At 42.0% G+C, this 22,245-nt stretch overlaps 1 protein-coding gene across 5 annotated transcripts; it reads right to left on the bottom strand.

Annotated features, from left to right (window-relative positions):
- Window positions 1-1,255: 1,255 nt before the first annotated feature.
- Window positions 1,256-22,116, bottom strand: PKD2 (polycystin 2, transient receptor potential cation channel). 5 transcript variants are annotated; one of them, XM_066186464.1, is made up of 16 exons: window positions 21,694-22,116; window positions 16,704-16,817; window positions 14,379-14,512; window positions 13,795-14,045; window positions 13,282-13,506; window positions 12,440-12,668; window positions 10,789-10,959; window positions 10,197-10,378; window positions 9,127-9,247; window positions 7,292-7,390; window positions 6,846-6,967; window positions 6,162-6,279; window positions 5,736-5,899; window positions 4,809-4,956; window positions 3,791-4,057; window positions 1,257-3,634 (listed from the first exon to the last, which is right to left on the bottom strand). In XM_066186464.1, exons 1-15 carry the CDS (start codon window positions 22,088-22,090, stop codon window positions 3,824-3,826), a joined length of 2,709 nt encoding a protein of 902 aa, XP_066042561.1. In that variant the 5' UTR covers window positions 22,091-22,116; the 3' UTR covers window positions 1,257-3,634; window positions 3,791-3,823. The 5 variants fall into 5 exon arrangements, with proteins under 5 accessions (XP_066042560.1, XP_066042561.1, XP_066042564.1 ...); XM_066186463.1 differs by having other exon boundaries at window positions 1,256-4,057; XM_066186467.1 differs by having other exon boundaries at window positions 1,258-4,057; window positions 5,736-5,896; window positions 21,694-21,756.
- Between the last annotated feature and the right edge of the window lie 129 nt (window positions 22,117-22,245).

Genomic DNA, 22,245 nt, shown 5'->3' with positions numbered 1-22,245 from the left:
CACACAAACCCAGTACACTCCCCACATCCCAAAACCCTTCTTGCTCCCTTCCTGGCACCCCACTGCAGGCAGGCCTGCTCCAAAACACCTGAACACCTGGCTGGCTGTAGGAAATCTGCCCTCACACTTCATCCAAATCCAGGTTTGTTACAGAAGGCACAAGTTTGCTGCTCTTTGCCTCCTGCGGTGCAGCTTCAGTCTCCCTGAGTATTCCTTGGAGTAAAAGCAAAGCAGAAGAGCTGCCAGCATCCCCAGTGCAAAGAAAAACTTGTGCTACCACTGCTGTTTTAGCATTACTGGTGCTTAAGCAGCATGTTTGTAGCAGCCCTTCGGCCCAAGCTGGAAGCAGCTGAGTGTGTGTTCAGGCATCAGTGTGAGGTGACACAAAGAAAACACAACTCTTTGGAATGTCAGTCTGTCACCTGAACCACTAAGGTGTCACTCCACCTTTCTGCACCTATTTCGCACGATCAGTGTTTAAAAGCTGGAAGTCCTTGTTATACAAGTGACAATCGCTTGCAGACCTTTTATCATAACCTTTTTCTCAGTTTTTTGACCAAGTTTTTCTTCTTGTTTAGATTTACTGGAGAAAAATCCTGGAATATACAAGGCACCCAAGTAATGCCTGTGGACATGGAAGAATTACTTCAAAAAGCTCTTACTCCAAATATGCATCTCCAACTGCACTTCCTGAAGAAACCTTCCAAAATCAGCAATGTTATAGCATACACACAATATTAAATAAACAAACAAATAAATAAAATTCCTACTTCCCACACACTGTGACTTTTATAGTGCTCTGTCAAAAGGCTTAATATACTTAATAAATTCAGTATATATGTATTTCATTAAAGATTGAGACGTATTTACATTAATTATTCCATTTTCATTGATAGATTTTCATTAATATAGCTGTCCAGAGAGAACTATGGGTCTTACATGGCAGCTTGGGCTTTCCAAGCTTTTATTCAAACTTTCCAGATACTGTAGTATTCCCTCCTGAAACAAGGGAGAAAATAAAGGGGAATGGAGGAAAAAAAAAAAAGACTTAAATTACACAGCAAGTAATGAAGAGACAGTTATTAGCAATGGGAGCTGCTACCTGTAGTAGCAGAAAGCAGACCTGTGCATTCGCAGAAATACAGATCTGAAATAAAGTGTTAAAAAATGACTGTTTGGGCAATGAGGCAGTAGGATGAGCCCAGTCCTCTGTGTTCATTCACACCCTCCACCCTCTTTATTAGGTAATCCGAGAATAAAGTATGAGATAAAAGTAGCACAAATAAAATGTAGGATTCTTCATGTTCCATTACAAACAAACCAAGTGTAGGCACAATGTCTGCTTAGTAGACTACATAAAATGTTTATTAGGAAGTAAAGTGCTCAGTTTTACAGATCAATACATTCTTGATCATTGTAGAAGACTTGCATAATTAACAGCTTCCTAATAAGACCAAACACTGTACATTACTATGCAAAACACTGTACCTTCATAATAAGCAACAAATAATACTAAAACTGAAAAATGCTTCAATAAAATGTTTGTAACATTTGTCAAGTGGCAATGCACTCACTGCAAGGCCCACTGTCAACACACAGGGGTACCCCATGGAAACTTATTGCACTTCAAGATGAAGTTTGTTATCAAGTAACGACACGTTACAGAAATACACCCCGCAAATACAGCTATTAATGGAAACATTTCCATAATAAACACATATGTACAAATGAAAGGTGAACCGAGTGACTGAATTTACATTTTGAAAGACACATTTTGGATATGAATATAAAGACAAGGCTCTGAATATTTAAATTGCTTTGGTATTGTATTTTCTACTTTTGTTGCACACCAGCTGGCCATGTGTACAGCTGGTGTTTCTTTTTGGTCTGTTTGTTTACAGTCAGAAATGCAGTTCAACACCGAAAAGCTTTCCTCAGAAAGGTTTCTGAGATGTAAAACCCTTCAATCAAGGCAAGAGAGAGCTTAATCTGAATGCCCTCACCCACACAAATGCCCTATCCACTCTGCTGTGCCCTGTTTTGGCAAGTTCATGAGGACTCTTGTGAAAGGGTATGAATTTCTCCCCAATACAGGACAAAATAACCCACACAAGAACCACAACTTGTTCTCCTACATAATTCTGTTCCCAAGTCACAGGTATTATAAAATTCCAATACTGAATTTCCCCCTCTTCCACCTTATATAAATCAGGTTTCTGTGCGTATGGTCTCTCACAAAAATGGAAAGGCATGAATTCTATTTAGTTTTAGCAAGTTCCCCGGTTAGAGGAAAGGCATTCTGAGCTACTGCTCATCCAGGCAATGCCATTGCAAGAATATATGGAACATGGAAGCTTCACCTAAGCAGCGCTCCCACAAGAATGAAGAGATAACTGCTTTGGAAACAGAAGGCACTAACATAACACATTATGCTACTTATACTTTGTTGAACTGGCTTTTTTTTCCTCTATATATCCTACTAATAGCTGAGATGTGGTTGATTATGTAGCTTTCAATTTTCTTTTTCACCAGCTCTCAAGTCTTTAAACATCAGACAGCTGCCATCTTCAGGAAAAAAGCACAATTGACAGCCTCCCTCCTAAACCAGCATTCCACACATGGGAACATATTGCTAGGCAAAACTCCAAACACTGCCTCAGTGCTCTCTGTAGGAAACCAACAGAATTTCCACGCTGCATGCCCTTTCAAAAATAAAGCTTCTATGAAACAAAGCAGAGGGAATTAAATACTAAAAATCAGTGATTATACTACAAACACCTTCCCAAAGGAATCCTGTGTTGCACCTCAGCAGAAAAGTCTGTGTAGAAATGCACCTAATAATTCTAGAAGCACATAGTTAAGATGTGATTAGAACTTCACATGGCACAAGATCAGATTTTCCCAACTTTCAGAAACTTCTCTCCCCCTTTCTCTGTCACACCCAAGGAAAACTTATAGCGTTTTTCAATTTTGCATGCTTTCAAATAATGTATTTTATGCAAAGTAGCTGTATTTATCTAAGAACCTCCGGAATGTTTATCCCAGGAACACATAAATCATTAAAATGTAGCGATAAAAAATGGGCACTTTGCAACATAGCTGAAAATTATTGTTAGTCGGGCGTGAAGAGGCAGTCCTCAAATACTTCTTCCATAATGCTAACTATAATGCATTCAGCTTCTACCACAGAATTATGTAATTTACAGTTGTACAAACTAAGTGCACTTTCTTCTGCATAAAGAAATGTACCTCTCAAAACAGGAAAAAAAAAGAATATTTTAAATTAAGTAAAATATTAGTATACCAAGAATAACTCAGAAAGACAAGTGGAAACTCATATTTTTTTAAAAAAGTGCTGGTTTATCTGTCAGCTGTTATAATGAATAAGAAGAAGTGATGCCATATTATTTTAACATTTGCTTTTAAAAACCTTTAAAAATTGTACTTTCCAAGAGGAAGCAGAAAGTTAACGGCCTTTCAGCACGCCAGCCATTGCACATTATTTTGTCTGAAGCTTGCTGCCCTCATGGAATCAAGTTTCTGTCCTAGTAGATTTTTTCCCACCTGACAGCCATTCAGGGTCCCGCATTCTTGATTCCAAGGGTGACACTCTCACTGCTGGCATTACACAGGCCTGGAAATGATTTATGGGCCGAATATTAGCTTTTCCCCACCAGTGAAGGATTGTCCTCAGTGGTCTGAGGACGAGCGATCAGAGAGGTCTGAGTAAGCAGAACGATCCCCTGACGCTGGGGAACGGCGTTGGGACATTTGCTGGCTGAACACTGACCTGAAACATTCGGGATCACCTACACAGCTCAAGCTACACGTGGATGTTGCTCCCGCCGTTTCCTGCTCCCGCATCGACACCATCTGACTGGGAAGAAGAGGGCCGGGAGTTCCTGGAGCGCGGCTGGCCGTTCAGCCCCAGGGGCGTTCCGAGCCGATGGCTCATTTGGGAGGCCGTGTCATCCGACTCCCAGCGCTCCAGCTCCTCTCGCACCAGCCGCTCCATTTGCTCCCGGTGGATTTCGCTGTCCCGGCCCAGCCTTTCATCCTAAACACGTGAAAAGACACAAGCTGGAAGTGCAGCTTCCAAACTGCAGTCTAAGCAAAACCCTATACAACCACAGGAAATTCTTACACCGCTTGGGTACTTCCACAGGCTAATGCGGAAACAGCTCCCACAGCAAATTCTTTTATTTCCAGGGATGAAATGCCCAGGTTGCCACCTAGGAAAGCACAACTTGTATTCCACCTGACAGATTTTAGCATCTACAGAAATAACACATTTCTCCCACTGGCCATTCCAAAGGGCCTTCAGGGAAGAGAGAGTGAAAGGGGAGGCAGTAGAACTCTGGTAACCCTGGTGACTGACTCCCACCTGTCACACACAGCCCCAGAAGCAACAAAGGAGAATAAGAGCAGACTGGGCTGGATTCCATAGGCTCTAACAGACTAGTCCACAAAAAAAAACTGTATTAATCCCAACAGACACCAAGGGATGGAGGAGCTGTGTCAGCAACTACCGAACATCACTGCTGACCAGATCACAGGTTTAAATGGTGACACAGGCCTGCTGTGAGACATGCTGTCATACCTGAATCTTGAATCACGTTCCCAAAATTTCATGTTTTAAATCTCATGTTTTCCTAACACCTAACTGAAATCACTCACCCATTGCCAAAGCACCCATCTTCTCTTTACCACCACCCCTTCAATCCTGCCAAGCCAGGCCATAGGACGAAGTGCCAACAGAAAGGAAGACATGCAGGCTGTGACCAGACCACCGAGAGTGAGTTTCTTACCTCTGTCACTCCATCTAACAGCCTTCCCAACACATCTCTCCTTTTTAGCTTGGCTCTCTCCATGGCCTCCAGCTTCACGATGACAGCGTCGATCTTGGAGACGATGCTCCCGATGGAGTGCTCCATGCGATCCACCCGCCTCATGAGTCTGAGGGCAACAAGTGGGAGCTTCAGTGACCTGGACATTGCCCAGTCAGCACCGTTCTAGCATGTCAACACACGGAGCGGAGGATGAGACACCACGGTTATCCAAGCACGCCTCTGACTTCCCACAAACCAGTCCTACCATCCAGGAGGGACAAGGTACATCAGAGCAAGAAAGTCAAATGGGCAAAACACATGGGGGAAAAAAAAATCTTGCACTCTGCTTTCACTGCTCTTAGGTCATCATCATGAAAATGTGCTGGTTCCAGTTACACAATTCTTTATTCATCTAGTGTTGCTATAATTAATTAATATGGAGATCTACCACTTCAGACAAAACAGACACTCATGAGTAACTTAACTTATTAAAAACAACCACTGAAATTCTCACTGAACCTAAAAAAAAACTTAAGGGTTTACTACTTAGAGAAACAGAAAAGTTTTTTCTGGCATTATTGTAACATGATCCCTTTCTCTGACTTTTCAATGACAAGGTTTTAAGGACAGGGGTTTTGTTGCTGATTTTTTTTTCATTTGTTCTGATTTTCTGTATTCTAACCAACTCCCATGAGGCTATCCAGTTCAGATATTATTTGAAAGCTACTAAAAGGAGTGACTTAAGCACAACAAAATCATAATGCTTGCTTTTATTAATAATTTGATTAATATCAAGGAGAGAATACTATATAACCTAAAGAAGAAAACCAACAACAAAAAAACCCCAAAAAAAACAAAACCAAAACCCAACATGCAGATTTGTCCCCCTCAGAAGTATAAACTTACACTTGGAACTCTTCATAGGAAACCCCACTAGAGCTGCTGCCCCTCCTCCTGGAGCTGTGTCCACTGTCTTCGTCCTCATCCTCCTCGGAGTCGTCCAAGCTCCGGGGGAAGCTGCGGCTGCTCAGAGGACGTGGCAGAGAGCTCCTATCCAGGTCCAGGTCCTCCTTTGTGAAAACACAAGCCAGAGAGAGAGAGAGAGAGGAGATGTAAAAACTTTCATCTGTACATGGGGGATGGTGGCGTTAAGGTCAAAGAGCTCCTGTCCTCTATCAGCTCCCCTGTGCCTTTTTACAGTTCTGCTCAGACAGGAAGGAATGATGGCAAAACTGACGGGAGACAAGAGGATTCTTCTGAGGCAGGAAACCAGCACAGGGAGCAGACTGGAAAACAGTGCTGGTGGCATCCCACTCCTAATGCTGAGCTCACCCTCTCTTTCTCCAGGTCATCTCTCATCTGCTGGTGTTCATGCTCTGTCAATTCCTGGTCCCCATCCTGATCATATTTGGTAAATATTGCTTCAATCTCTGCATCTGTGTGCCCCTTCCTGAAAAGACAGTAAAAGTAGTTCCTTTACTTTCCACTTTGCAGATGCTGAAAGAACTCTGTGTATTAGAAAACATTTCACTTCAGACAGACTTTCATCCTCAAGACAAAGACATCCTAGTATTGTCTGTAAATTCACAACACTGATAAAAAACCCTCAGCCTTACCCTCCATTAGTTAAAGCACCAATCTTCCTCACATTGAACCTTTCTCCTTCACAATTCCCTTCTATATGTCCTTGATTTGTACCCTTGCCTTGGACTCCTGACTGTCCACAAACTCCTGCAGCAATATTACCATTTCCTCAAAGGCCTTAGGTCTCTGCTTCCTCACAGATTTCTGTGTTTTTCTCCCCAAAACACGGAAATTCAAGGAGATTGGACCCCAGAGCTCCAAAACCTTTCTCTGGTGTGGGATGCCAACATCAGCCATTGGGCAGAGAAAAATACTCTGGTGTGTGTCTTTATCTACATTAGTATACTTCTGCTAGAGGAAAATCACATCAAAAAGTTAACATCATATGTCCCTGGGGATACTATTCAAGGTAAGAAGTAACAACTCCCTCACCCTTTGAGATCCTGCCGGAGTTCATCAAAATTAAGTTTTCCTCCACCTTGTCTCAGACTTTCTGAAATGTCATCAACAGTAGTTTTCTTCAATTTAAGTTTGATCATGGCTTTGTTGTAGCCCTAAGAGAGAAAGCGAAATTTTGTTGTTTCTCATGAAACGAGATTTCTAATGTCTTTATTGATTACAGAAATCAGCTACTGTACAATCTCATTCAGTGTGCTCAGTGTGATCATTCAAGGCAAAGTCTCAGATCACTGACATACACTGTGATGTGAAGTTTTCACTCATTTAATTTACACTCAGCTCAGATTAATTTATTTCAGCTGAGATGTGGATTGTCACCAGCTGCTGCCAGCTTTACTTTGTACAGTTTATGTAGTATTTTATGAAATAAGTTCAGATGGGAGGAATAAGATGTCAAACAAATAAAACATTACATTTACCTTCCTGATAAGGTCAGACAATTCCATTTCTGCCTTCTGTTGTGCCATATCTGATTTGACTTCAGAGTAGGTATCATTAATAATGGCCAAAAACATGTTCTGTTCATAAGAGAAAACAAAAATGTTGACATTTCAAACTTCAACAAGACTAAGCCCTACTACTCCTATGACCTTCTTGTGCAGACCATTATATGAATTTTCTTTTAAAAGGTCAGAAGAAAATGGTGGTCTGTTTAAAAAGAAACTAACATCCAGAGCTTGATACTGAAATATGATGTGCTGCAGTATAACAAATTTTAATCAACATCACTGGTTATTAACAGAACTGGACAATTACTTTCCAGAGAAAGTTCACAGCTACACACAGCAGTGGCAGTAAACCCTGCAAGGCCAAAATTACACAGGTAACAGCTGTGAATTAATCCAGGCAACCCAGCTGGCAACAAGAATGCCTGAGGAATCAAGTTAACTATTCATCCTGTAATAAGCAGCAGGTTATATCTGTAATTATTATATTGTATCTGTAATTCAGAGAAAGGAGAAAATATTGGTCTCACTAACCCTGTGCCAAGCATGTAACTTAATCAAACCATGCTGTCATTACTGAAATGTTCCTGCTGGACATGGAATAAACGTGACTGAATTGCAAATTGCATGTTCACATTCAGGAAGAGTTACTAAATTTACTGGCATGTTCAATGTAGAAAGGCAGTGTTATCCTCTGTTTCCTCATGGACTTAAAAAATGTGCTTTGGAACAATCTTTCAGTGCTGTATCTTTATGCATTCATGCCCAACACTAGAGAAGTAAGAGGTAACTTGACAACTCACTGTTGTGCTATTTTTTGTTGCTATTTAGCCCAGCTTTAACAGTTGGTGCTTTCTGCCCATCTTCCCTAACTTAATTTTCAGGTCTCAAGGGACTTATAGCATCATTTCATTCAGGCTATATGAGAGGCTGTACAGATATTAAAAAAACACAAATTACAGTGAGTATTTTGGATAACCTGTTCTGACTGCACCTTCCAGTGCTTTTCTGCTGCCCCTTAAAGAAAGATATTTCTATCCCTTGCTGGACACCAGACTGTTCCTCTGGAATGTGTGAGGTGCTACAAAGCAAATAGGAAACCTGCTTTATGTGAGCCTTTAGCACATAGTGACACATACTTTATTTTCCCATTGAAACCTGGTCCATCTCACCAAACACTTAAATTTCTCACAAAACACTTAAAATTCTCTGCTTCCTTACTAGTAAACATCCAAGATGAAGTCTTCTCTCACAAATAAAATCTGAATGCCATGCCTCCTCATCTCAAACAGTAACGAAAAGCTGCACTAAGTCTAAGGGTCACTAAATAGCATTAAAAATTATAATGATACAGGACTGCTTTAGAGCCATGCTCTTGCAGCAGGCAAAGCTGTGTGGTGACAGGCAAGAACAAGGCTCTTGTAAACACAGCCAGCCACACATTAGAGCACTTTATGAACCAAGAGATGCATGGAACAGTACAGCCACTTTTCATCAAAAGGGGCAGCCTTGCTGTGTATACCAATCAGCCACTATTCAAATTTTAGAAATAAAACTAATAATAATAATAATAATAAATTAAAAAAACACAACATGGAGCACTACATGAGAGTGACAACAAACATACAATGCAAATCAATTCTAAATGAGTAGAAAAAAGAAAGAGTGCAGTGACCAGCTATGTAGCAGTCAGGCCCCTTCATGAGCCACACACTCATCATTATCAGAAAAAGCCCCAAAAGGAGCAGGAGGAATCAAATGACAAGTGATGCAAAACCACCCACCCCACATAAACAAAGGGTACATACCAAAAGAATGAAGAACATAAAGAACACAAATGTAGTGAAATAAATGGGTCCCAAAATTCGATTAGCTTCTTCAACCTCTGTGAAGTTGAAGTCTCCCAAAATGATGCGGAACTGAGTAAATCTTAAAAAACAAAACACATCCAGGTGTTGAAGAAAATACTACTGGAGCTGTACAAGGATTCTCAAACTATTTTATTCTAGCAGTGTGGCTAATGGGCTGCAGAGAAGTCTGCATTGTTGTAACACTTTATCAGGAACTGCAAAAACAATTCACCAAGCACATGTCTAGGCATAACCAAACTCACAGTCAGGTGCCACACACAGAACAAAACCATGGTGGTCACTTCTCCCTTTTGGTCACAACAGGAAGCAGAGCAAACTAACAATTACTACTGTGAAGCTCTGAGACCCACTCCCATCTCTCTCACACACATACAAACCCAGCCCTCCCCCACTAAGCTGGAAGAAGCTTGGCAATTTACAGCACCATCAGTATATTTCCAGTTTCTTCACTTCTCTGCAAGAAACTCTTTGTAACACTCCTCCAGTGGAAGGGAGCAGGGGAAATCAGTGACTGAACAACCTGTTAATTGCCTCAGTTACAATCAGTTGCACCAAATCAACCAAGGAAAAATTGATTAGCAATCTTATATTAAGTCCTCTCTCTCTGCTGCTTTCCAGATACATTTTGTGGTTGGCTAAGACAGACTCTGAGTCAAGCAACTGTGAACACTCTCAGGAACATGGCCTTACTATGCATCCAACACTTTAGTAAATATTTAACCACTGAACATGGAGTCATTGCTTTGTCTAGGAATGAAACCAACTGCTGTAAAAATGATATCACACCGACTCCGTCATTTTTAGCTCACTGCTCTGACTATTTAATCTCCCAGCAATAACACTGAGATAAAAATGTTATAAAAACATGTTTGCTACCAGGTTATATCAACAGCAGTGTGCCTGCAGCTTATCCGCTTAGATGGATGTCACAGGATTTGCCTCTTGTAAAGCAACTGATTCACCAATGCTCCAGAATCCTCTTTGCATTTTTTTATATCTGTACTTACATGCAGTCCTGGAAAGTGCTGAAGTCATCGATTTGAGTGCCAAAGACAAGATAGGCCAACTGAGCATATGCTAAGAAAATAATAAAAAACATAATGGCAAAGCCAATGACGTCTTTGACGCAGCGAGACATCGTGGTGGATAACTGGCTCATTGTTCTGTTGAAGTTGACAAATTTGAAAAGCTGTTAAAAGAAAAAAAGAAAAGAAAAAAGCTGAAAAGACAAGGAAGACAATTTCTTAACATAACTGCTCTCCACTCTTTTACATGAGATGTCCTACTGAACACGACTGGAGACAAAGCAGTACCCAGTAGGAATTACTGACTTATCAATTGAGGAATAATAAAAACGTTTCTTAACATGTCTGCTGACAAAACACAAGCACTGACTACATCTTCTAGACCTAAACAAGAGCGGACTAAACCTGTGGCAAGTTACAACTTTGCTTTTCATCTGCAAGAAGTTATCACTGTTCTGATTTTCTCACAACTGACTTTGAGAGAAAGATGAGTAAACCTCAAATAATGTGTCTCATGAAACTAAAAATACTCCTTACATTCTAATGTTAGAATAAGGATGTGTCTTGGAATTACCTTAATCCAGACAAAAAACACAGTGACTGCAGCAATGTTGTTGAACTGCATTTGCCAATATGCCAAGGGTTCAAAATTGGGGAATGAGTTCTGATCTTCCAGCAGCTTCTTCAGGAGCATATCAACAGTTGATGTCCTATAGATGCTAATTCCTATAGCTACCACAGACAGCTGAGGACAAAAGAAACATAAACATTTACAAAAGGTGATCAGGGTTTTGTGACAACTTGTTTGAGACATTTATGTCAGATAAAGTTAAGATATGAGGAACTTCATGCATTTCACAGTAAAACCATTGTAGTCCTGGACTACAGACAAATAGTCTGGGAGTAAGAAGGTTTAGGAGTCGTTTCCTTGCCACAGGTGAGGAACAAGGTGACAGTGACACCTAGCAGGATTAGAGAAGTGATGCTGTCACAGAGAAGAAAATATAAGCAAGGGAATATGACAACTCAGACAAAGGTGAAAAAGAACACAGAGTAGAAAGACATCAGTAGCCAAAAAGGTACTACAGTTTCTCCAGAGCACAGACTGAGCAGTATTGCCCAGAACAAACAACAAAAGAGAAGCTGCGGTTTTACCACAGAGGTTTCTTGCTTTGACTTCTGCAATTGTGCTGTTCATTACTGCAAGTGAACACTTCACCACACACAGAGTCACAAGTACATAATCCTACATTTAAACAACGCCCCTCAGGCAAGGCATAAACATAGAATTCTGACCTCTTGTGTGAACTGAATTTTACACTCACATTTAAAAACTCTTCACTGACTGTAATAGCAAAGCATCTTATCACTGCCAAACCATTAAGTGTGAAAAAAGCACAGAGTTCATGTAAACATCCTCCTAAGCAGCCCTTCATTTACAAAGCGCTGTGATGCAAATATGATTTCCCAGGATTACAAATACTGGCTTCAAGACTTGAAACCTTTGATTCATCCAAGCCTGAAGATACAAAACGAGTGTGGGACTGGAACTGTTTCAGCATTTCTGGCTTTGTATACTTTTGGTAAGCACAGCTTGATCTGAGTCCAGAGAGAATTATATTATGCAGCTTTATATCCAAAGCTCATATTTTCTGATGCACTAAGATTACTGGTGTGCAACACTGTCCACTTAACCTAGACAGCTGCTAACACTCTACAATTCTGAGGCACTTCTTCAAACTTGGTATTAGCTGGTGAATATTTAATACCATGATAAATCTCCTTGTGGTTCTTTGCAAACAGATTCAAATCCCAGTCCCATTCCTTGAAATGCAAATCACTCCTATAAAGCAGACGATTTTCTTACTTGAAAGCCAGTGCAATAGTCTGTACCAGATATGTAGAAGAGAGGGCAAGTTTGTCACCTCCAATAAAAGCTAAGTCTGTATAAACAAAAACTGTGAAAAAGCATGATGGACAAATGCCCTAACTTTGCACCAGGCTGAAACCACTGAAGACAGAACAACCAACTTTGCAAAACATACCAACATTGCAACACAGACTAAAATTGTCTTATCCGGACTGAATAGCCTAACAGTCTGTAAGTGTCCTTCCTAATGGTGGTCCTATACCTTAAAACCACAATAGGAACACCAAGTAATTTGTGGTCTCCCACAAAGTGCACTTTAGAATGTAATTTTAGCCTGATTACAAAGGTTACTTACCACAATGATAAGGATATCAAGGCAATTCCAAAGACTTCTGAAGTAGCGAAGTCTGTGAATGCGAATTTCTAAGACCTCTTCCACCATATAATACAGAACAAAAAGACAGAAGGACATTTCACAGGCTGCCAGGAAAAAATCAAAAGTGGAGATGTAATGAATCAGCCTCACAGGCTGAAACTGCCAAGATGTAACCAGGCCTCCAGTGGCTGGAAACTCCACTAGCAACCTGCATTTAAAAAAAAAAGGCAAAGAAAAAAAAGATTTTAATTTAACCAGAACTGATGAAAAGCACCACTAAAAGACACTTGGGTTTATTTGTATAATTATCTAAATAATTATACAAATATTTGTATAATTATCTAAATACAATTTGTAATTATTTGTATAATTATCTAAATAATAGGAACAAACCCACATACGATTCAGAGAAGACACCACACAAAAGTTGTAAACGTGACCACACTCAATTTTGACTAAAACTCAAAGCCTTTCAGGAACAGTGAGGAAACAGAGACAGAAAGAAATGTTTTAATCTGTGCCTGTTTCATGCTGTCTAAACCAAAGGCAAATACTCTATACCCATGTATTTACTTGAATAAGCCAGCTCTCTAGAGAGATGTCCTTCAAACTGCACCGAAGGTGTTGTGACACCAGGAATGCCAGGACAGACCCCATGAGGAGCCTCACTTCTTTGACAGGGAGGCATGGCACTTCAGTTGTCTGACCCCTTTACACAAAACATACAGTTACCTATGTCCCCCAAACAAAGCCATCACAAGAAAACCCCAAGTCTACAACCCACACTGTACAACTGAACACTGCCATGGTTCTGTCCATACCTGACCACGCAGAATAGGTTGATGTTGGCATTGTACACAGAGAAATCAATGAAGGCTGCTCTGGTCCCTCTGTCCAGCCACAGGTTCTTCTTCAGGCTCGCAATCTGCAGAGCTGTCACTTCTCTGGTCCTCGAGAGGTCTTGGTAATAACCAGCCCCGCTGTATGTGGCAATCAAGCCCCAGTGGCTGCTCCCATTCAAATCCTTCTCATTGGTGTATGTCCAGCTAGTTCAGAAGTGAAAGAGAGCACACTGGTCTTTCCACCTTCAACTTACAATTAACAAAACACACACCAACAAAACCCGACCAAAAACCATGTATTAGTTACTCAAATATGCTTTAATTCAAGGCATAAAACAAAGTTTTGTGCTGCAAAGCTTTGCTACAAAGCTTTGATGTAACCCCTGAGAAAGAAGTTACGAAGTTCCTTTGACTACCTCTGTAAAATGAAGATAGAAAGATGGGTCACAAGTATATTAAAAAGGAGTATGTATCTACAGGAATGCTACGTACGCAGTTCCATTCCGGAGCCCAAAAGGAGCAGTATCTTCATTAGCTACAGAATAGACATCATAGCAGTCTTTGATTTCATCCTTTAAATCTTCAGGTATGGTGCACGAACCATTTCTGACTTTCAGCTGCCGAATGCGAGGCACGCCTAGGAGCAGGTTCTCATAATAAATGAAGCTTTTGTTTTCTGCCATGGTTTTGTTGTTGTACCACATCTCCCAGTAAAGACCATCCAGCAAAGGGCCTTCTGTGAACTGGGGAGGATGAGAGAATTTAGTTTGCATGTTGCCAGCACTGTTTTTGTAGCTCTTCATTCCATAACTTTTCTGATGTAAGACTTTACTATTACCTGTACTCCAAAGACATTCCACAAACTTGCCCTACCCTACCCCACCAACACTACTTGAGTTCCAAATTTTCACATATTAAAGGCCTACTTTGTTCCATAGCTTTAACATTGTGCACATAGATCTTCATGCATAAGCCTGACCATGTCAGGAAATAAGCTCCTGCAGGTTAAATTTATGGTTCACAACAGAACCGGTGAACCAGAGCAACACAGATACAAAAACTTGGGTTTAGATTACCTTCCAGAAGTCATCCATTGTGGACAAAGTTTTGAAATCAGTCCTCTCCGTTTTTGACACAGGTGTTTCCAGGAAGAGCTGTGACATAACCCTTGTATAATAGTACATACTGGAACTCACTGTCCCATAAGTCACTGCAGAAGATTTGGTAAGGAATGAGAGATAAAGGAATGAGGGGAAAAAAAAAAAAGTACTTTATTTGTTTTGAATACATCAGGTTGTATTTGTGCAGATTTTTTAGTGGAACTAATTAAGCTCCAAAAAAAAATCCCCACCAGGCAGCATTTATCCGTCAACGGTGATTAAAATACAAGAAGCAGTGAAGGCAGACCAACCAATCAATTTAAAATGCTCTCTTCTCCTTCCCCCACCTCATTCTATTATTAATGCTTCTACCAAAGCTAACCTCAAGGAAAACAAAGGCACAATTCAGCAGCCTGAAGAGAGGCAGGTGGCTTGTGCTATCCAAGGAGATCTGGCACAGATGGCACCAAGACCTCAGGACAACTACACTGTGCTTCAGCAGATGATGACAATCAGCCAGGATACTGCAAGGCACTGGGAATGACATGGATTAGGCAATGAACCTCCAGCACAGATGAGCAGTGCCTTTAAGAGAAACTCCCCACAGAAAATAAAAGACTGTGTTACTCCTTTTCCTCGTAACAGGGCCAAAGATATGGCTGAGGGCCACAGAGCATAAATTATAAAATGATGTACAAAACTAAGATGGGTTGAGAAAATAAGTCTCTGGCGCGGGTATTGTTACCACCTGTAAATACTTGAACCACTCTATGGCTAAAACTCTGAGGATTCTGAAAGATTAGGCCTACCCTAAACAATCACTGTCAGTTTTGGCAATTTTATAACATTCATAAATTTTTTCTTCCCGTAACAACCAGGCAGGAAGAACTATTTTCAATAGACTGCTGCTGAGCACATGGAATGTATCACATGACTGTGCAATACCTGGGTTCTCTCTAAATGTGTGCTCTCCAAACCACAAGAGGACAAGAAATGCCCACAGCATTTAGCCTGCACTGGGAAGAACTCTCCTAGGGCATGCCAAGCCACAGACCAGACTGACCTACAGTTGTTGCTTATGTGAAAAATAAAAAGGATACTTAAAAAATACTAATGAGTTAGCAATGTCTCTGGATATTTAACACACTGTATTTTTCCTTTATTCTGTTAGCAAAAATCTTTTTTTCTGTAGCAAAACAAATAGTTAACAGCCTGTTAAGAATCAAACTTCTCCTGCTGAAACAAATTTAACTTTAAGGCAGGCCCCTCACAGCTACACTTCTCCTGGTGGTACAGTGTGCCGGCCACAAGCAGCCTTGCACTGCTTTGTCCATAAACCTGCCCCAAGCTTTCTTAAATGACTCAGGAAGGAAAACATCATGATATTTAATAGATAAACATACCTGCAGTACAACATCAAAACAGTTGTGTCAATGGTATAAAATTTGGGCTTTTTAGTAATTCTGCTACATTTAAGCAGAGCAGGTTTGCTCTCAGAGACAGTCTACCAATTTTTGTTTTTGCCTTTGCTTTTCCACTCCGAGATTCCCTCTCACAAAAATGTAAAACATCACCTTGTTCTATTACAACTGATCATAAATGGCAACTCAAGTGTCACCGACATTTCAGCCCTTTTGGGCAGAATTGCCCACAGGAAAAACTGAAGACTTGAAACATACTGGCTTTCTAAAGATACACTAACTTAATGTACACATGTTGTCGGTTTTCTCCCTAGCAAACAAATAAAACAGATATTTTGTAACTCCACAAGTTCTTTCTTGCATTGTAAATTGAGCATTGCTCTTTTCTGCCTTTTTTAGTGTTATGATGCTTCATATGGTATCAAGACAACAAATGGCACAAACCACAGAAGTCTCCAGCTGTGATCCGTACATCTGCACCTTGCTGACAGAACTTCAAATGTGGTGATTTAGTTCAATTTTTTGTCCTAGAGGACTAACTCCTGCCCCTTTTTACCACTTCTGCTCAGTGATTTCAAAAAGTGTAGCAGAAGTATTATACTGAAATGTGGCACTACAATAAAAAAATGCTCTCTAAAAACAAAGAACAAGTATATTATCATCCTGCCTAAAGATTCTAAACTTGTTAAGGTGTAGAAAGTTGTAGTATTTTCAGTCTCAAGCAACAGTCCACACGCAGAAAAAAGAGAAATATTTGATTCCAAATATTTGGCTAGACACCTGCCCATTAATTCTTCTCCCACATCAAACAGCCTTCCTTCTGGAATCCCAACAAGCAGGTAGTCCAGAACTGGATGCACAGGGGCTGAGCAGTACTTACAGACACACAGGACCACGAGGAAAACCATATAGGTGACCAGTTCCCGTAAAACACTTCTCAAGTACTTCTCTCTGCTGGTGTTGCTCTCTTCCATGAGTCTTGTCCCCCACAGACCTTAAAAGGAAAAAAAAAAAAAAAAAAATATATATATATATATATATATATATATATATATATATAATGATTTGCACAGATGTCTGGTACAGATACACAAGTGACATAGTGAGTGGTGTTGAAAGCTTAACCTTTGTCATTGCTGCAGGTTCTTCTATGGATTATAAGCTGATCTAAGTTTAAGCAAGAGGAGCTTTGTTGGTAGACAGAGTGGGGCCAGAGGCAGTATCAACTATCAATGAGATAGTATAATAATTTAGGAACAGCTTAGCAGAACTCTAACAGAATCTGTGGAAGATTTGCAGAAGTGCTGTTGCTTAGAACCACATGGAATAAAAACAGTTACAAGGATACAGAGCCACGCACAGCCAGCCATCCTTCAAGATGGTTTTTTGGTTTTTTTTCTTTTAAACATGAAAATCATTGTACGATGAACGAAAATGCACATTCATTATTGAGCCTTTAGGAGCAGTCTTAATTTCCTACATGAAAGGAGGGTACTTGACTCAAACATATTTTTAAAACACCACATCATAACCTTCCCCTCCCAGATAGGCAAGAGACACAGCAGGGATGTTGGTGAGCATTTCTGCATGGTTTCTTTCCCTGCACACAAAGAGCTGTCAATTAAACATCAGTAGCAGCCTAAATGAGCAAGTGCTGCCCAGTCTAGGTGTCAGCTTGAGCGACTGCATCAGCTGAACTGTTTCTGCCTGTTCCCCACTTCATAAAATGCTTGACATTCCCCAGAAGACAGGGAGAGAAGCTATTGAACTTTGGTGATCCCTTCCAAATGGGTAACAGAAAAGGATCTTTTAAATGGAGTCTCTAAAAGGAACCATCACCTTGAAACAAAATGCAGCTAGCAACCACCATCCTTGTTTCCTGTGCCTAGTACAGAGCAGAAAAAAAGCTGGGAACAGCTGCTGATGCTCAGACTGTTCCCTTCATGGAGCTTCTCTTCATTTAAACCTAAAGCAAGGCATTTGACCTTAGTTTCTGATGAGAGAAAAAGCATTTAAAACTAAAAACTCACTCCTACATAACTGCAGTAAACTTCCATCCTTTTCAGGTGTTTTAAACAGCCAACCCTTCAAAACATCCTTTACATTCTCAGTAGATGGAAATGCACTAACCTCAAACTCCCTAGGAAAAATCTTGGATCCATCAAACATACCACAGTAATTTGAAATGGAACAGTAACAAGGGATTGCCAAAACACATTATAAAGCTGACAATGAAGCATGAGTTCAGTCAATCTGCAACCACTGGTGTAAGACTAAGACAAAGGGCTAAGCTGCCTGCTGCAGACCTTTGTGTGCTAACAGAGATGGGAATAAGCAAGTTCTTCCCTCTACCTGCATAAATGAGAAAAAAAATAACATGTTAGATGTTTCTTGAAGCCTTTCAGCTACCACATTTTTAAGTCATGACATAAACCTGAAAACTACTCTTTCATTGGCACAGCAAGCACTAACAGTTTTAGCATTAATCGCTGTTCACATGGCTTAATTAGTAACTTAGAGCCTTCCCTAGTCTCAGCCCTCAAATAAGAGAGCTTTTTCAAAGCTGTTCTTTAAGACCAAGTTTGAAAATGTGCAGATAAAGACTGCAACTTCACTATGCTGAATGCCAAATCCTCCCCATTAGGTCATTCTTGAAGACAAAAACACAAATGCAAGAACATTTACAGAGTCACTAATAATAATAACTCAACAAATTCAGCCTCTAGCACAGCACTACGTTGCACTAGCAACCCTCATAATAAAGGCAGGAAAACATTATGGGAGAGAGGAAGAAAAGGTTGGAAAAGCCAGTGAGCTAAGCTGGCGAGAAAGCCAAGTCCTGGCTGTCAGCACATTACTCACCAATAAGAAATGTGGTGAGCAGAAGCAGAAAGCTTCCAAACTCAAACTCTGTCATATTAGACCTTGTTAGGAGTCAAGTCAGCAAAGAACAGAAAGTTACAGCAAAGAAAAAACCCAACCAAACAGCACCAGGGATCATACAATGATCTTTGTGCTAAATGAACAATAATTTGCTCATCAGCGATCTCAGAGCTTTCATTAGCTGTCACATTATTGCAATATACATATATTATTCCCCTATTTCCCTTATTAAAATATTGATTTAGATGCATCAAACACAGCAGAGGTAAGCAGTGCTGGATTTGACATCTGCTGCAAGCAACAAAATGGTTTCCTTATACACATTTGCTATTCATCAATGTTTTGACAGCGTCTGTGTACTTTTATCAAATAAATCCACAACAAACAGTTGCTCATACTCATTCTGTATGCAGCAGTCTTCATGAAAGTAACAATTAATGAGTCATTGGGAAGAGTATTTTGTACCTGCATTTAACAATAACTAAGAAAGCTTTTCAAGAAATGCCCAACACACACCAGTGATGACACACATGAGGACATGACAATGCTGGGTGACCAAGTACAGCTCTACAGAGCAGGATTACCTTTCCAGGCTGGCTCTGGAAACACACCTTGTTTTAACCCATCAAAACTACTGGTAACTTCCTCCTTGACAGAGTAGAATAGTCAGCCCCTCTTCTCCTCCCAGCATCTGGGATATTGGCTGAAGAGGCCTGTAAAACTAGAGGAACTAAAGACGCTTCACAGACACTCACGTTAGAATCTCAACAGACTCCACATAAAGAAGAACATAAAATACTGATAGTCTGAAGGAGTCGACTTTCTATTCACTTAGTAACTCCTGTTACAGTTTCCCCAACAATTGCAATTATCAAAATCCCAATACTTTAAATCCTCTCTACATTTTTCTTTCATAACTCACAGCAAGTAAAGTGCAAGCTGTCACTGAAGGTCCTTCAGTACTGAGTGGCACCTTTTTTGGCATGGTGACACTGTCACTTGTGATATCCAAAAGATTATTCCCTCTTGTTGAATTCTGTCTAGTGAGATGAAATGCCATTAAATAAATCTATGCCAACTTTCCTGTAGTCCTTGAAATAAAACGGAATGCACCATTTTCCAGTCTTCAAAGATCCCCATGGATATCCACGGAATGTCAAAAGAGCCGTGGAGTATTCCTTCCAGTAGTAAACCCTCAGTTACGCTTCAAGTGCCCTATGATCACATCAGGCTTGCAATCAGCCGTTTACACTGTGCTGCACAGGGATCACAAATCATGACAGAGACGGAACAGAAGCCACACTAAGTCACTCTCATGCTTGCCTCATGTATAAACACTGCTGCTTTTCACCACAGCTAAAAACACGCACAGGAGGTTCCTTCTTGGCAACAACTAAAATGAAGAGGGCATCTGAACTTAGATAAAAGCTTTTATAAAAAGACTTAACTTACTACACGTGAGGCAGCTCTTTTCCCAGGCAATTACAAATCTCAGCAACAGGCTAAAGCAAACACACACCACTGGAGACTCCAAACAGAGCAGTGCCAATTCATGAACAATGCAATTATTACTGGTAGTTTTTCCTGGCTATTCTGGTTTCTTGTTATAAAGTGACTTGGGTCATTGAACATGGTCCCAATGAAATCTGCTAAAAAGAAAACATGCTCTATTCCATAATCACTGCAAGTCCGACTTGCATACCACTAAGATATTGCAATGTTCAAGAGGGATTTCTTTTGGTGCATTACAGCCGAAGCCACAGAAATCGTTACAGCAAACAATCTTTGAACGCACATGAAAATCAGAGAAGGTACAAATCCTTGCTTAAAGTCAAATTTGTTTTGACAGTTCCACTTGATGCCACGGCAGCCAGTAACAGTACCATCTATCACTTCAGAAAATCCACATTTTAGAAGAAGAACCTTTATTTTCTAAATATGGTTTGCTTTTTCTGCAGCTGTATAACTATAAAGACTTTGGCCGCCACGTAAACCAATGCTCTGTTTAAAATCCATGCAGTTTGAAGCTGACATTTTGAGCTTTTCTGAAAAGAAAGGAGGGTTTTTTCAATGTGCTCCCAGGACCTTAATCCCAAAGGACACCCCATCCAGCGTTCTCTCTGCTGTTGTCAAATCAACCCTATTCAAGGCCAGCTCAGTAGGGAGTTAAATGCAGTAAGCTTTGAACGACACCCCAAATGTTCGCTTGATGTGTGCCCAGTTTTGCTCCCAACTCTGTCCCTGGTCACCAGTTGTGTGACAACAGGCAGCTCTTGACTGTCAAGGGCAGCACCAAGGCACCGCACAACATGGCAGAAAAGAAAATGTGATTCCAACACCCTCCCAGCAACCCACTCCAAGGATCCCATGCCATCCTAACCGCCTCTTCTGCAGAATGGGGGATGCTGAGAAAGAGAGAAGCACAAGCATTCTGCTCCAACTCTCCAAAGACCTGGTGCTGGGGCAGAAAGCCAAGGTTGGAAAAGACCTCTGGAGATCATCACGTCCAACCTATGACCCAACATCACCATGGCACCGAGTACCACATCCAGCCTTTCCTTAAACACCTCCAGAGACCGTGACTCCACCACTTCCCTGGGCAGTCCATTCCAATGTCATCTCATCTCATCTCATCATGGAGAAATTCCTCCTAATATCCAACCTAAACCTCACCTACACTGTAGTGTTTTACACAGAAAGCAGCCAGGAGTAAGACCTGAAAGGCAGAGAGGCGGGGAAAGGAGCGAAGCGTGGGTGCGTGTGCTGCGGGACATAACCGGCACGGGGATCGGAAGACGAATGTGCACGAAGAGATGGGGACACAAAGACACAGGCAAGGATAGATGGAATAGAACGGGGCAGAGGAAAAGGAGGACTATAGACAACTCCAGAGGACAGACATCAGACAACCCTACAGCGCGCAGGAAGCAGCACCGCGCCCGGGGAGCCGGGTCCGGGTGTGGGGTGCGCGGCCGGGGCTCCCTCACCTCGCAGTCTCCGCGCCAGGCGCTTGGCCCAGGCCGCTCTGCGGGGCGCGGCTCCGTCGGGCGGCCCCGGGAGGCGGCCCGGCCCCTCGGCCCCGCCGCGCCCCGCGGGGCCCCGCCGCGCCCGCCGCCCGCCGCCCGCCACGGCCCCCGCGCCGCTGCCCAGCGACGACGCGGCTCGGCTGCCCCACTCCACGTCCATCTCCAGCACCGGGCCCGCCGCCGCCGCCGCCGCCGCGTCCTCCTCAGGCTCGAAGCCCGGGTTGTCCCGGCTCCAGGCCTGCCGCGAGCAGGCGGAGAGCGGCGGCGACGGCGGGCAGGAGCCGGCCCGCGCCGCCTGGCCCAGCCGCTCCAGCTCCAGCTGCTCCCGCCCGCGCCGGCAGCCGCCGCCGCCCGCCATCGGCCCTGCCGCCGCCGCCGCCCCTTCCCCGCCCTCCGGCGGAAAGCCCGGGGTACGGAGGGAGATGTAGTCGCCCTGGCTCCGGCGGGAGCGCCGGCCGGGACCTCCTTCCCGCCCTCCTTCTCCTCCTCCTCCCACGCCTCCCTCCCCTCCCC

This window comes from Chamaea fasciata, unplaced genomic scaffold, assembly GCF_029207755.1.
Source record: "Chamaea fasciata isolate MVZ Bird 193981 ecotype frontalis unplaced genomic scaffold, bChaFas1.0.hap1 SCAF_6, whole genome shotgun sequence".
Classification (NCBI taxonomy): Eukaryota; Metazoa; Chordata; class Aves; order Passeriformes; family Sylviidae; genus Chamaea; species Chamaea fasciata.
This window is presented reverse-complemented; position numbering and strand designations above follow the sequence as displayed.

What these genes read in the sequence shown, in the direction of transcription:
- PKD2 (XM_066186463.1), bottom strand. Translation starts at nt 22,090, where the DNA reads ATGGCGGGCGGCGGCGGCTGCCGGCGCGGGCGGGAGCAGCTGGAGCTG. An exon ending in TTGATATCCTTATCATTGTG is followed by an intron (nt 10,960 to 12,439) that starts GTAAGTAACCTT and finishes TTTTGTCCTCAG; the next exon opens with CTGTCTGTGGTAGCTATAGG. An exon ending in TGTTAGATGGAGTGACAGAG is followed by an intron (nt 4,058 to 4,808) that starts GTAAGAAACTCA and finishes TCACGTGTTTAG; the next exon opens with GATGAAAGGCTGGGCCGGGA.